The sequence below is a fragment of the Aythya marila genome (assembly GCF_965140915.1).
Source record: "Aythya marila genome assembly, chromosome: 4".
Taxonomy (NCBI): domain Eukaryota; kingdom Metazoa; phylum Chordata; class Aves; order Anseriformes; family Anatidae; genus Aythya; species Aythya marila.
This window is the reverse complement of record NC_139045.1, coordinates 52,075,673-52,092,233: the sequence shown is the minus strand read 5'-3', so window position 1 is coordinate 52,092,233 and position 16,561 is coordinate 52,075,673. Positions and strand designations below refer to the sequence as shown.

At 38.6% G+C, this 16,561-nt stretch overlaps 1 protein-coding gene across 1 annotated transcript; it reads left to right on the top strand.

Moving 5' to 3' along the window:
- Window positions 1-817: 817 nt before the first annotated feature.
- On the top strand, window positions 818-14,596 carry TMEM33 (transmembrane protein 33). Its single transcript, XM_082759616.1, has 8 exons — window positions 818-905; window positions 1,002-1,066; window positions 2,043-2,137; window positions 2,559-2,746; window positions 3,789-3,856; window positions 4,651-4,784; window positions 6,610-6,693; window positions 8,363-14,596. Exons 2-8 carry the CDS (start codon window positions 1,010-1,012, stop codon window positions 8,490-8,492), a joined length of 756 nt encoding a protein of 251 aa, XP_082615742.1. The 5' UTR covers window positions 818-905; window positions 1,002-1,009; the 3' UTR covers window positions 8,493-14,596.
- The last annotated feature ends 1,965 nt before the right edge of the window (window positions 14,597-16,561 follow it).

The following is a 16,561-nucleotide window of genomic DNA, read 5'->3' as shown; positions in this document are numbered from 1 at the left end:
TATAGAATCACAGAATCACTAAGGTTGGAAAAGACCTTCAAGATCATCTGGTCCAACCATCCCCCTACCACCAATGTCACCCATGTCCCTAAGCACCACATCCAGCCTTTCCTTGAACACCCCCATGGATGCATATGCCACCACCTCCCTGGGCAACCTGTCCTAATGCCTGACTGCTCTTTCTGGGATGAAATGTCTCCTCATTTCCAACCTGAACCTCCCCTGGCACAACTTGAGGCCATTCCCTCTATGGACCACACAGGGTGGAGAAAACAAATGTCACACCTCGTGGGAATGGGGGCCTGAGGGAATGGCATGGCTGTGTTGTGTGACACAGTGACATGCAGGAGATGTGACCCTTGAGGAGGAGGGTGAGAGGGAGAACCCACACGCCCATCCCACGTTAGTGTGAGGTGATGAACACCTGCTGCTGTGGTGGTGTCACGGATGTGGGGGTGTCACTGTATGTGGGGATGTCACTGTATGCAGGGGTGTCACTGTGTGTGGTGGTGTCACGGATGTGGGGGTGTCACTGTATTTGGGGATGTCACTGTGTGTGGTGGTGTCACTGTATGTGGGGATGTCACTGTATGAGGGGATGCCACCACCACCACTCAGTGTAGGCCTGTGGTGACATCTCGCCATGTCGTGCTTGGGGCACCATGTGGGGACACCCGCCCCACCCAGCCCCACAGGGAGGCATGGGGCGGGCTGGGGGAGGACACATGGCGCCCCCCCACCCCATAGCGACGCCTTGTGACGTCATGAGGCGGGCAGCGTGACGTCACGCGGCCTACATTCCCCGGCAGGCCCGGCAGCCGGCTGGAAGTGACATCAGGCCGCATCCGGGGCAGGGCCGCGGCGGGACGGGCGGCGTGCGGGGAGCGCTCGCTGCGGCCATCGCGGTGGGTCCCGGGCGGGCGGCGGCGGGGCCGGGGGCCGAGCCCTGAGCCCTGCGGGCCGCGTCTGAGGCGCTTCTCTCCCCGCTTCTCTCCCCGCAGGCGCGGCCATGGCGGACTCCACGCAGAACGGGCCCATGCAAGGCGGAGCCGGCGGCGGGGCCGTGGTAAGCAGCAGCCCCCGGCCCGGGCACGGCCCCCTCTGCGGGCCGCCTCGGTGGGAGCGTGCTGGCGGCGTGCGGCTGCTCGGGGGTGGCTGGGTTTAAGTTGGGCTTGTGTGGAAGTGGCGGCGTGGTTGGCGTGCGAGACCGTGCAGGACGATAGCTGCTGGCTTCTAAAATTGGGAGGGGTGGAAGGTGGATGGGGAGCTCCTGGCAGACCCAAGCACAAAATGAGGCATGAAAAAGGTGGAAGCAAGGATAGGCAAGCTGGGAGGAACATAGATGGAGGAAAAAATGGTGATGTTTTGACACTTCTCTTAGGCTTGTAATCACTTAAGCGTGCTGTGTTTCATTAGGGCCCTTCTGGTCCTGGGACCATACAAAGGTGTGAAGAGACCTGTGGTTAGAAGAGCTTAACAAGAGAATTTCGACGTTATTGAGAGCTCTTGTGTTTTTTTGAAGCCAGGATTTTGTAGCTTAAAACCCTGCTGTTGCTTCTGATGTGGTTATGCTAACTTTAAGTTGCTCCATCTTTTACCCCTCTGTAAGAAAGGTGGCATTTCTAGGCCCAGTTGCACAAAGTGCATATTTCTAATGAGCCTTGGAGCAACAGATACAGGAGTCAGTCAGGTTTAAAGACATTGCGTGATAAGTTCTTGAAGTTGGCTGCTCAGTGACGTTGGTATGTGTTGAAGCACTACCTCCATGGAAGATCTTAACAATGTATTTTGTTGTAGAATGTAAAGGAGCCTTTTGATTCTGAGGTGGCCTAATTATTTTTGATCTGGTTAGTAACATCGAGTAAATCAAATATCACACAGAATGAAAATAAGCCCTTTGCTTCAAGCTATAATTTGATTCAAGGTTGTTGGAGGAGTTGCAATTTAACACTGAAGGAAGAACATTCAATATATGCAAATATTAAAATCCCAACTTCTGTGGAAGTCGGTTTTCTTTATCATTTTGTCTTCTTCTAATGTAGCAATTTCTGATGGCTAACAAGCTGGATACAGCAATGTGGATTTCCCGCTTGTTCACGGTTTACTGCTCTGCTTTATTTGTCCTGCCTCTTCTAGGGTATGTACTTCAATATTGAAAAACAGTATTTAAAAATTTACAAAGTAACTATGCTCCGTTTTCATAGAGTGGTTTTCATGTAAGGATCAATTTATATTTAGTATACTGGGTTGGTTTGTAAGTACAGCTTTTGTTAAAGGTTGGCTTAAAATACTTGTTGATGTGTTTAGAAAATGCGTTGAATAATTATAAAGTATTGGCTATGCTGTTGTTGCGTAGTTACATAACGATATATTGAGTTGCTTTAGCATCGTCGGTAAGTCAGTATTACCAATTTTTGAGTTTTTTTTCGTACTAGTTCTTATGTACGATAATAGAAGTACTTCAGGTATTGTGCAATTGTTGATGCAATTCTCAAGGGTGAAAGACTTCTGAGCAGGGGCTTGGTTCTTATGGTAACGTCTCCTCTGATGATTTGCAGGTTGCATGAAGCAGCAAGCTTCTATCAGCGTGCCTTGCTGGCAAATGCTCTTACTAGTGCTCTCCGACTACACCAAAGGCTCCCGCACTTTCAGCTTAGCAGGGCATTCCTGGCCCAGGCTTTGCTGGAGGACAGCTGCCACTACCTGTTGTACTCTCTTATCTTTGTGAATTCCTACCCTGTTACAAGTATCCTTTGCTTGTGTCATCCTGGTAATGTTTTTAAATATTTTAAAAACTGGATTCTTTTCATCACTTGTTTTATGATTTTTAAAAAATAATTTAAAATAGAATGTTTGCTTTTCTTAGAACATACTCTGTGTGAAATAGGAGAGGCTTATGTTGATTGATCCATATCCAGGTTAATCATCTCTGTAACTAGTGCACTAGGAGCCAGCAGTTTCTGGCTTCTAGTATTTTCCTGAGACTTAAGTTCAGCATATTTTATGACTAGTCTCACGTGATCCTTTCAGAGAAGTTGATAGCTTTCATTTATTACCAGTACAGGGTTCACGTACAACTCCTTACTACAAGTAGGGCATGTAAAGATGCAGTTTTTCCGTAAGAGGTCTTTCAGACACCTTACTAGGCAGATGAAGTCTGCAAAAAGGACTTACTCCTGTGGCTCTTCAAAGCTGATGTTTAAGAAGTAGCTCTTCTTTGTGCAGTTTTGTATGTGTATGCTTAATGTCTCTCTGGCAGAGGAATGTCTGTGTTCTTGCACTCTAAAATCTGAACTGCTGGCAGCTGCATGTTCTTTAGCGATGAAATGCATTTTACAGCCTCTGTTTATAAAACTGTGATGACTACATATATATGATAGACTTTAAGTAATAGCCTTACGTGTCTTTCATGTAGAAATAATACAGTTCAATGGAAACGCACGGTGTATAATAATGCAAGTTGTACTTTCACGTATGTACGTACACACTGATTTTAAAGCTGATAAAAAATGTGTAGCAAAGAAAAGATGTAAGAAGAAAAAGGCACAGCTATAAATACAGCCTTAGACAAAATAAAAATATGTGTCCTTGGAGATAAAAAATCTTTGGGTGTGATAAGAATAAATTACTTATTTTATTTGTATTATATAAGACATAGACATGTCTTAATCAAGTATTACTCATTCCAACCAACCTTTTGCAAAGAGCCATCACTTGTGTGTTAGCATAATATCGTGGAGAAATTATGCACTTCTGCAGCCTTTAATTTTCCTTATCGCTTGCTTCAGTGAGTATTTTCCCAGTTCTGCTATTCTCTTTGCTTCATGCTGCCACATACACAAAGAAGGTTCTTGATGTAAGTATGATTTGGTATATAATTAATACTGGTGGTATGTTTGGGGCTTATGAGCAGGTTTGGGAGTTGCAGCTATGATTTCCTTCAGTTATGTTAGAGGAGTTAGTGAAATTGCAGTGTGGAGTCCCAGCAGAGAATTTGAAAAGTCTTCTGGTTTGTTTTGCTCCTTCTGCTATGACTTGCTAATAATATACTGGAGTTGATGCTAATTATTTTTCTTCAGATGGCTTTCTTTGAAGGAAGCAACTACTGAGTATCAGTGGAGTATAAACTTCTCAATGTCTTCTCAGGGTAAACCATGTGCTATAAAGTTGAATGTTCTATATCAGCAGTTAAATAACAAACTTCAGGGTGAGGCTAGGAAGCATAGTAGTATTTGCCAGGTGAACCTGATGCTCAGTGTACCGTCTTGAACAGCTTTATATAGCTCCAACCTCCTAACTAGGCCATATTGCTACCATAGGCACTTCATCCTAGTGGACTGAATAAGTATAAGGCTGTTGGCTAGTGCTGTGTAGTTGGACCTGAAATGGGTGGATGAGAGATTTGCAACACTTCACGTTTTTAATTGAACTTCATGCTTCTATGACTCCTGAGATTGTTAATGATTATCCTAATACGGGTTCTACGCTTTCAGTGGTTTTCTTTGCAATACTGATCTCAATCCCTTTAAAGGATCTAGTCCTAAAATGCCAGAGTGAGTCATAAATGGTAAATGTTAATGTTTTGATTTCTTTTGCTAGAGAAGATCAGTATAACTTGTATGTTTTCTGGCACTTTTTTCTTCTTTAAAGGCACGAGGTTCGAATAGCCTGCCCTTTCTGAGAAATCTTCTAGAGAAACTGAATGCTAATCAGCAGAATATTCTAAAATTCATTGCTTGCAATGAAATTTTTCTGATGCCAGCTACGGTTTTCATGCTCTTCAGGTAAGAATCATCATAAATATTTTTAGAATGAGAAACTTTCTACCCAAGTATGTTTTGCTGTGGTTTACAAGGATCTCAGTTTGTGATAGTTTAAGGCTTGAACTTAGTTTATTTGATTCTTTGATGTTGCTGTTGATGCATTGTGAAATCAAACAGCATTTATTCTGATGCAGAAACAACTCAATTTCATAGAATGAGTGACATTGTTGGATTGAATCCAAGTTTTTCCACTTCTATAACTTAAGTGTACCTATGTAGTTTAGTAGGTATAATGTTGGTCAGTGTAATCGAATATTGATCTTTAGCCTCACTGAAGGTGTCTGTTTACTCTTATTTTTGGTTATTGGATCACAGAAGGTTAAGTGGCATAGAATTTCATTGTGCTAGAAGCATACAAGCAGGAGTGGGTTATATCTTCTCCCATGTTATTTCTCACCAGAGACCTTTGCCTCTTTCTAATTCATTATTTTTGCCCACTGTGTCTGTGCAGCCTGTTGAATTCATTTTAGGGCTCTTAAGATTGCAACTTCAGTAGGATTCTAACATGTACAAAGATATAACGACCTGAAAATCACTGAAGTTTGAGTTATTGCCTTTTAATATTTGGAGAGGAATTAATGCCCTTTGTTCTATGTATGCCATTGCACAGTGAGAGCATTTGTCCTGAGGGGTCTCAAAGGCAGCAGAAGGAAGGCTTTATGTTCCTGGAAGTTGACAGAAACATAATTTGTCTGCATCTTATGACATGTCAGCTGAACCCTTCAGTGCTTCAGCCCTGATGGATTCTATTACGCTTTAAGGCAACTTACCAACTGACAGATACTTGAATGTTAGATACTGGATACAGAGAGTGCTTTACAACTTTGGGGAGATCTGTTTTTTTTTTTTTTTTTTTTTCTCTATGGAGAACGTAGCATGTGAAGTGTAGCTACTTGATAAGCTACCTAGTAGATTCTGAAGCTTTTAAGAGATCGTATACCAAATGATAAAATAGTATAAAGGTTAAATGCAACTACAGTGAAAATTTTGTTCTTCAAGCTGCTAAGCATATTAAATTGCTTGTAAATATTATACAGATGAAAGACTTCTCCCCTGCCCTTGTAGCCCATCTCCCTTTTCACTTTATTTTTTATATTCTGTCTAAAGATACTGTTCATATTTGAAGGAGCTAGCTACTGGTGCTGTGATGCAGTGTACAATTTGACACAATTTTAATATTGCATTATATAAAGAAGCTTCAGTCAATTAAACTCAAGGTATTTCTGTATTTTGTGAATGGTTTGCAGTACTGTCACGTGGAACAGCAGCTTTGTAAGGTATAAAGACCTAATTTCAGAGTAACTAAAACAGTTTGATATGTTTAACTGTTATATCTCAAAACATACAGTTTCCATTGTTTTCTGAATTTTTTAAAAAAGATAGTATAAATATGGTCCAGACTCTCAAAGTGCTATGCTTAGGGCTGGAAGAGTTCATTGTAACAGGAGTACTACTGTCAGCCAATGTCCATACTTGTCCAGCATTATCTCTTAATACTAGACTGGCCTCACTGTTACTTTGGTTACTCTTAGTCACCAGAAGTGAGGTGTATAGAATGTTTACCTATAAAACAAATACGAAAACTGTAATACTGCATTTCTGTACGTCTTTTGCCTTTGTTAAGGCATGTTTATGTATATATTTTGTTGTCAGATCTAGATTATCTGAATAAATATGGCCATAGCCTCGCTTTTTTTTCACTGAAATAGTTTTCTTGCTTTTATTATGGTAAATCCTGACCTTTTTTAAAACTGGTATTAAGCTCTGCTTCTCTGTTCTCTTTCAGTGGTCAGGGGAGTCTGCTCCAGCCATTCATTTACTATAGGTTTCTAACATTACGCTACTCCTCCCGGCGAAATCCATACTGTCGGTAAGCATTAAATTGATTTTGGAAGTTAGTATTTAATGGTGTAGTGTTCAGGCATTCAGAATTTTTTCTTTCTGCAATGGATGCATAACTCTTAATAGTAAATGTGCAAATGGTAACTGTAGAATACAGAATATACCTTGGATAGCTTTTAAAAAAAAAAAAAAAAACAAAAAACTAAAAACCACAAAATATGTCAAAACCCTACCACACCCGATTCAAGGTCATGCTTATTTTATGTAGCTGAACTTTTCTGGAGTGTAGTACTATCATTGAATAGGAGTTTTCAAAACATGCTTGTATAATTAAAACTGTGCTTTGGGGGAAATAAGTTTGGAAGAAGGAAGTCTTTTTCATTGTTCTGCAACCACTTATCAGAACCACATCCTTATTTTTAGGTTCCATGCCTATCTAGGACTAATCATACATGAGAATAGACGCTTACAAACTTGTTTGATATACATCAACTGAAGAAGTAAAAGATCTTAAATATGTATGATCTAAAACATGTTAATTACCTCCTTTATTTGTGAATCAGCTTTATTAGAATTGAAATAAAGCCTTATTGATTAGCATTGGCTTGACCAGCTTCCATTGCTTTAAATTTTGAAACTATAAATATTTCTATGAGGTTTTGATCAGGTCAATGCTTTCTTGTTTTTGTTTTTTTTTTTTCTCATGACAAGCTTTGCATAACATTAGATTTCATGAATGTACTTTCCAGTCTGATAACTGTCTGATTAGAAAAAGGCTTGATAAAGTACCAAGGAAGCAGCCTTGATGCTGTGGTATGCCAAGACAGGTCAGAGAATCATAAGCTTGATTGCTTCCTATTCCCTACTATTTTGTAAGAAATCAGTTGTTCAGTCTTACGTGTATTTTTTAACAGCAAATCTATGAATGCACTTTATTTTTTTGGTTAAAAAAAATACATATATTTGTTTGGTTGTGCACTAAGAATAACTTCATGGAATCAGAGAATGTTTTGGCTTGGAAGAGACCTTTAAGGATCATCTTGTTCCAACCTCCCTGCCAGGAGCAGGGACACCTTCCACTAGACCAGGTTGCCCAAACAAACTGTTCTCCCACTTGTTTGATGGTATTTCTGTAGTTTTAAGTGAGGATACTGTTAAGTGTTTTTTTTTTAATTTATTTTTTTATTATTTTTATTTATTTCTCAGGTTTGTCTCTTAGAGTTGGTTCTAGAGTGTGGGGTTCTTGCATTCTAGTCAGAAACAGCACTAACACACCACTTCCATTGCCTCCCAAACTCTTATGGTACTTCTGAAAAAGCATCACTCCTCTGTCCTGCCTTCCCCCAGTGTGGTGTGTTTTTTTTTTTTCCTTGAATGTGGGATTTTATTTTTTTGCTGTTTCCGTGTCCTCCAATGGAAGTGGCTGAATTAAAGTTGATTTAAAATATTAATGTTTAAAGTACGAGAATTCTGAAGCTCTTGCAAGATGCTGCAACACTGAGTTGATATCACTTCAAGTTAGCAAGTTTTATGTATGTGTTTTCTAAGTTTGTTTATTTAGAAAATAAAGTCACTTATTTAGATAAATTAGAGTTAGATTTAGAGTTTAGATTAGATTTAGTCATTTAGATATGAGTTCTGGTAAATGCTATAGCATTTTTAATACAATGTTTAAGTATGATTAAATCTTTTTTCAGGACTCTGTTCACCGAGCTGAGAATTGTTGTTGAACACCTAATAATGAAGCCCTCATGCCCTGTTTTTGTAAGAAGACTATGTCTCAGCAGCATTTCCTTTATAAGCAGATTGGCACCAACTGCTGCATAGTTGAATTTCAGACACTCATCTATTGTGAACATTATGAGCAGCTGGCACTTCTGCTGATGATTATAAATTCCTGGTTTTACACTGATCTTAACTCCAGGCTGTATAAAAACGTGTATATGCTTTTCTTGGAGATAATATAAAATTTAGCATATCAAAAGCAAGTCATGGAAACTTAAAATTACTGTGCTATATTGCTAATTGGTGTGTGTGTGTGGGGAAAGTATCTGCATATATCTAAAACATGCCCAGTCTTATGGAATTGTTTTCTAGAAATCATGAGTTGTTGGACATGGAAAAACTTTTAAGTTTGTGCTTTGTATGTTTACGTTAACTGGAAGCATCGCTACAGTAGGAGGTCTCCAGTAGGTCGCACTGGTGCACATACCTATGCAGTACACTTCGGACAGTATTCTTCTGCTTATTAAATGTGTCTGTAGAATTACTTTGTCTAAATTACTATATTTGGTATAAAATTACATCCCACTTTGAATTCAACAAAACAAATTAAAGATTGTCAAACTGGCATAGTTAACACTCTTTCTGAAGGAGAGCCTATTTCTGTTAACATTACTTAAAGATAACCCTTCCAAGCTTTTACCTTGTGATAGTTTTGCATTAGGTTGTTGGGAGAAATCTCAAGACTGACCATGGAAAACAGCTATCTTGACATAACAAGATGTTTTACCAAGCCAAATTGCTGACCTGGAGGCTTTTCAGACAAAGATGTAATGCTTAAACTTTTAACCATCTCTTAAGTGAACTAATCAATGTAAATGTAGTAACTTTTGGAGAATCATTGCGGATGTGTTCTTGTGTCTACACAAATGTGAGACTGTGGTAATTCAAGCATGTCTACTCTTTAGAAAATTAATCTGTAGCTAGCTCTATATAAATTGTTCTTCCAGTTTCTGAGACTCATCATGATGGGAAATTTGCATAAAGGATTGCACCTATTCAGGCAGCTATTGAAACAAATGGCTGTGGGATTTTTTGGCGTAAATCCATTTTATGATGCTGCCTTCAGATCAGTCATAAGTACAGAAGTGAATATTAAATTGAGTGCTGATTATGCATTCACCCAACAGCTGGAAGGTAGGTCATGGAAAAATAATACTATCTGTCCAAATACAATGTCTTTCCATAAATCCAAGGCAAAGTATTTGCCTAATCCTCTGTAGTTTATGTTAATATTCTAATTACATACAATTAAGTGGGATTCATTGGCCTTTTGTAAAAATAGTAAAGTACTGTGCTTCACTATTCTCCCTTTGTTGGAGGAGTCTTACATGAAACACTTCTGCAAACAGTCTTGATGCAAAGTATTTTATGTAACTATTGAGTTATCTTTTGTGATGTGGATATCATTCAGCCTTTTCAGTTGTATTAGTGTGCTAGTTCAGAGATGTGTATTTATACACTTATTTCATTTTTTGCTCAACCTCTTGGTACTGATAAAGACCTGTTTTTTGGTAATTGAATATGTTACTCTTTGACTTTTCATCTTGCTCTCTGAACGTGATTAGCTATTTATAGAACACTTGCATACTGCAGAAGCAATTGCATGCAGTACTGCTCTACAGCTGCTAAGACTTGCAACAAGTTCCAATATATGTATATCCTGTAACTTGAGGATTTTATAAAAACTAAAATTTCTACTACAAATAAAGGAGTGTTAAATGTAACTTGCTATGCTCTTCAAGCTTATTTTCTGTTTAACAGAACATGTTGATACTCGAACCTGGAAATTGAGCAGAATGCAGTCCTGTGCGTATGTGTGCATGTTCTCTTATTCCCACTGGGGCTTCTGACATGAGACATAGTCAGCGTCTTATGCACCTCTAAATCATTTTATGGGAAATTTTTGCCTTCTAAAATGCAAAAATTTATGACACTTTGTTTCAAAACTTAACCTATGAATAAGCACTGTAGTAATGGTATCAGAGCAGAAATCTAGACCTATTTCTGACCGTTTCAACTCTCCAGCACTGTTCTAGAGCGTATTTCATGTTACATAGTATGTTTGGGCAGTGACATCAGGTTCTGTTCAGCCCTCTGCTGATTTTTAAATTGGTTGTCAAATTGGTCCCCCCATACTGGGAATGGAAGGCAAATAAATGCTTTGTTAATTCCTTTAAGGAGAGTGACATGTTTCATCTGAGCCAGTGCTTGTGGTCTAAGACTGCTGTTACAATTGTGGTTTACTGTTCCTTTAACTGTATGCTATTATTATTAAATTAGTATAAATTGGAGATGATGTATTGCAACTGTAACTGAAGGATGTTAAGTCAGATCCAACTCTGAATGGGCAAGGATGTTTAAAAGGAATAAGTGAATGAGATTGCAGTAAGTAGAGAGTTGGAAGACAGTGTCATGAAGTAAGAGTTTAAATGTGGATATGGAATCTTTTGTGCAGTTTTTCTTTAAGTGGTACTAAAAATGGATTGAGGAGGAATATTTTCATAAATGGAAGCTGATTTGTCTAGTATTATATTCTTGGCTTTGCCAAGAGCTGCTCGACAAAATTGAGGCCTGGATTTTGCTTGTGGCCTGTTAAAACTTACCTGACTGTTATACCACAAAAATATGGAACAATGGGATAAGAAGAACTTAAAAGCAAAATAAATTGGGCAGCTGACCTGCACTCTGCATCAACTTTGATTTTATGTTCTGTAGCCTTATGCTGCCTAAGTGATAAGAAGCAAATTTTCTCAAGGCTAGCAAAAACACGCTGTCCTTGTGCCTGTTTCCTTATAACTGTGACTGTTTCTCTACTAACAACTAAATTAGCACATGAAATGCTGGTTGTGTCCTGACAGCTTGAGCAGCTTGAGATTTTTGTGTGTGTGTGTTGCTTTGCTGTCAACAGCTAGCTGTGATGCAAAGGCTGTAACAGAAGTCAGAGAAATTTTCCAGCTGACTGTAAAATGTTTGTGACCCCCAAATACAAAGCAGAAGAATTTTTGTCCTAGTGAAATGTTGCCTACCTGTACAGTGGATGTTTCCACTAGCATAAATCACACTGGTCATTGTTTTAATCATCTTAACATTTCACGAGTCAAAGTGCTATTGGATAAGTCTGGCCAGACCCACCTCTTGCTGTGCACAAGCCTGCTGTAGAAGTGATATTCAGCATAACGCTTGTCTGTTCTCACCTGCAGATAAATAAAGCATCAGGACCAATTGGGGCTGTTGGGAGCAGCTAGTGCCAGTTTAAATTCCTTAACAAAATAATCCACTACTACATCTATCCTTTTCTTTATTGTCTTTTAATTTTAATCTTTCATGATCATCTTTGTGCTGTCGGTGTTATGTTTTGTTCCATTCATAGCAGAAATGCTAACTGTTCCGTGATGGATGTTCAAAGGGAGCAATATTTGTCAATATTTTAAGTTCCATGTTAATGAACTTTATTATAGTCATGAGCCAGTACTTGTTCTGACATTTTTTGAGCTGCTAACTGTGTTGGACCTTTTTATCATTAGGCACCTTGCAACATCTGCTGTACAGATCCCTTGTTAATAAGTAAGTAGAGTTCTTGCCCATTTTACAGACAGGAACTGAGATGAGGGAGGAAAGTTCACTTGCCTGGGGCAATACAAGAGCTCTGGCAGAGCAGGGAAAAAAATTAAAGTTGGATAGGCACTGGGGAGACCGATTTGTTTCTGTATCATGTATGACTTGGTCCTGTTTCCAAAAGGTACTGTACCTTGCAGGGCTCAGATTAAGGCTGGTAAAGACCATCGAACTAGAACAGCTTCTATTGTCAAAAATTGCTTCCTATGTGCGAGAGCTAGGTTTGGCCCCTGGTGTCTTCCCTTTTCTGCTGAGGGAAGAAATATGTGACAGAATGAGATCACGAGCACTTTCCTGTGCCAGGTGTTAATGGGGTGTGCTGATCTGTTGCAGTTGTCTATAACTTTTAATTGCTGCAGTGTACATATTTGTGGCTGAAATTTTATATATATAAATAGATCGGTATCTTTGTAACTTTTAACAGGGTGTAAGCTTCTTTTAAAAAATCACAGGAAAAATTAAGCCTTCATTTTTAAATAATCTTTTAAGGATAGATCCTTAAGCAATCCTTTATTGCAAAGATGCATTATCAGTATGGATAATGTAATTGAATTTATTCTTAAATGTGGATTCAAAAATACCTTTTTTTTTATAAACTGTCAGCACTAGTTATTAACTTTTCTGCAAAAGCTAGGTCTGCGATAATAGCAGATATTGTACAGGTAAGGGAGTTTCATTGCTTAGTTTGGTGCCATCCAGATGGCACAAACTTCTAAAATGAATTGAAAAATTCATCTTTTACTTGTATTCAAGGACTGAGGCACAAAATGCTAATGTAAGGCTCAGAGGGGAAATATAGTTCTCCTGCATATTTGAGAAAATGTGAAGCCCTTTCAAGAAAATCTAATAAACATAATAATAGCAGGCTGCTGACACTAAGGAAAAAGCACCTCATTCGCTCTTTCTTTTATGCAGCGATTTACTGGTCCCTACTGATTTTCAAATTGGATCACTGCAGTAAATTATCCATGCCAGTACCTGTGAAGGAAAGCACTGGGATCCATATTTGTTTAGTGCTGTGCTTAAATCAGCAAGAATGATAAATTTGATGGTATGAAATTGGAAATATCAAGGGCTTTTCTCAGCGAATGAGCAAGTAACTCCATTTGTAATTTATTGTGACCCTTTTTCACTGTATATGCTTTGTATGTCAAATATTTATTTCAAAACAAATTAAATTGTTTTCTGTATTGATACAGCTATGGTTTTGTTGATGTTGTCGAAATCAAATTGTATATTTTTTTCTGGATTTAAAATACTACCGATGTTACATTGCAAAACTGCATTTGTTGTTTTAGTTTAGATTTCTGTGTTTGAGTTCCTGACCAAAAGCTTTACATGCCGGATGTTTTAGGTGTGCATTGGGTGTTTTTTGTTTTGTTTAGAACAGAGCAGGATGTAGTGAGCTTTTGCAGTTTATTTAATTTTCTAGAGAAAAATGTCAAGCTGCATATCAAAATGAAAAGCTGATCCCTGTTTTTTCAGTCACTGGAACTATTCTCCTTTACACTTGTTATATGTAACACCAACTTCTGTGGAAACTTACCTGTGTGCTCAGTTTACTGCTGTATTTTGGTGCAGGTGTTAGAGCAACTTACCTGTACGTTTGCGTTTTTGGCAGGAGTTCTGTCTTGTTCTGTGAATCTTCAGGTAGATTACTTTTGTGATATAATCATAGACACATAGCTAAATAAGAGCAACTGCTGATCTGAAATCTGGTCTCAGCTAATACTTGATTACTTGGAATTTATATCTGTTGAATAATCTCTTCTGTAAGAAGTAAGTAAAATCATGAGCCAGTATAGTTAAAAATGTGACTGTTATCCTCTTGTGGGCTAGACATAGATCATTTATGATGGCATGTTAAACAGCTGACTTCTGTTCAACCCCAGCTCAGATCATACAGGTTTTCTTTTATCTAGGCTAGTTCTGGAGAAACATCAGTGTAGATTATATTCTAAGGAGTCACAAAAGACCTTGCTTTTAAAACAAAACAATAGTTAATGGGAGTTCACCCTTTATCCAGAGTCCCATGTGCTTGACCCTGATACCTTGCTTGTGAGGCAAGCATTAGAGCAGTCCAGATTCCTATGTGGGAAGAGGAAACTGGTTTCCTGGGTAATAAGTGAGGATCATGGCATTTTTAATTTGTGATGTGTGTTTCTATGAATCTGCATGATTGGTGCAGAAGTGAACATCAAGAGCTTGTTGGATGAAGATGGTGCATCAGTTGGTCAAGATATTTTCAGCTTGATTTTCCTATGAAATGAGAGATGATGGTGTAGGTGCACTACGGAGTGCTCTAGCTTTCACAGACCCCAAATTACCATTCGTGGTTTTATGACACTGGTATCCTCTGGACGGTACTTAAGTTTTCTAGCTGTAAATAGGCTAATTTATGCTGTATTGAAATACCATCTTCAGATTGCTGTGTTGTATGAGAGCAGGCAGGCTGATTTTGGTCTACTTAAAATGGAAAAAGCTGCTGTGGGATTGTGTTCCTGTCCATTATGTTTGAGGCTCCTGTAGTGGAAAAGCAGAGAAATAAAGATTTACTATGGCCTATGTTACTGCTGGGCTTCTTGGCTTTTTTTAAGCTTTTCTCTTGTTGCTTTGTTACCTTTTTATACTGGTGATATAGACAAAGATGATGTATGTGCACATCCAAGGCTTTTTGTCCTGGTATATGTTCACTTCAGTGTGCGAAGACAGGTACAGAACAAATACACTTTATCACTTCTGAATTTGTATTATTTAGATTCACATCTTTTGTCCAGAAAATCTGACCAAACTGTGTTTTGAAATGTTTGCCTGTTGCAACCATTTTCAACACGATTTCTTTCCACTATAGCAGCTTAAGCTAGGGTCTGACCAAAGCTATCATTAGCTAGGGCGTAGCAGTTATTTGTAATAGCACGTGGGAATCTGAAGTTGACTTAAACACTTCTGAATTATGGCATGTCCATAGCATCACAACACTGCTGGAAGTGTATAATACAGAGGAATTTTGAAACCTTAAATACTAAATAGCTTCAAGCATCAGATTAGCATGCATTTCTGAAGTGTCCAGTGGGTCTATTCATACTTCTTTCATTTTTTACCATCACTCTGCAGCTAAACAGGTTGCTTACCTCTGCCCCAATGTTTATGTGCTGCGGATTGACGTTGTGTATTTACATGTATACTTACAGCAGCAGATAAGTAACTTAAAGCATATAGTATTTTTCTTTGTTTTTCATTTAAATATGTTCATGCACTTTGCTGTTTGATTTAAAAAACAAACAAACAAAAACCACCACTGCCAGCCTTCTCTTTGCAGAACACTACACCTTTGTAAGAGAAATACTTCTGTAAAGATATTTGCTCTGTGTAAGTGCTTTTAATGTCTCATCTTTGTACGTTCAAAAGTATTACACAAGCTGTCTTCATATTCCTTAAACCAAATTTTTTTTCTTAATTTTTTGGGGGGCAAAAAAAACAATCTGCTTTTAAGCTGGTGTTTGATTTGTTTATGCAAGATTGTATGACATGCAGTAACAGGAGACCAGGGCTGATGATACTGGAAGCTTTCTCCTGTCTCATGTTCCTATGCATGTCTGCATATAGCTATTCAGGTAAGAGTAGCTACTTCAACAGAGTGAGTACTATATACCTAGCACTGTTTTGTAATTTTGAACTAGTTTTCTGCTTTAGGATGGAGGTAAGTTCTCTTTCAGAATGGCTGGAAATTTTACCTGACTGATTCGGTCAGCTGAAGTGCAATGGAATTGTTCTTTCATGCGCTAACTTTATTCCAAACAACTGACCTCTAGTGGCTGCCTTGCATCTGTGAAGCAAAACACGTTAATGTGCACCTCAGGTCTATTGGCTACACTAAAACTTTTTCCTCCTGTTTCTCAAGAATGTTATTTTCATGAGTCACTGCACTTTGGTTTCACAAGCATCTGCTTTCCTTATGCATTAGAAAGGAAATCAAAGGGAAAATGAACTTGTGACTTTTTAACTAATCAGTCACAAGCCAAAATGTGTGACACAATTGTTAGTAAACTAAAAGGCCCTATGATCTCAGAGCATCCCATAATATTCTACCTAAGATTTTAAAACCTTTACTGTCAAATCCTTGCAGACATAAAGCATAGTAATTACATTAAGCAATAAGGAGGGGAGATTCTGCTGGGCTATTGCTGCTTTACAATCGAAGTCTTACCTATGTGTGTAGTTAGTGATGTGTGTAGGTGTGGGATCTTCCCACCCCCATTTTCTCAGATAACCACTCAGTGCACACTTCTGGGTATACTCGGCATGATTATAGGTGCACAACTGTGTGAATCTTTTCCCTGATTTGATTATAGCTACATGTGACCCAGTACAAGTCCCACTGATTCTTGTTTAGGCATGCAAGTGTCCCCATTCGCCAATGGGAGAGCAAGTTCTGTAGAAGCGTAATACTTTCCTTCATAAAAACTATATTTAAAGACTATTAAGTGTCTGTGTTG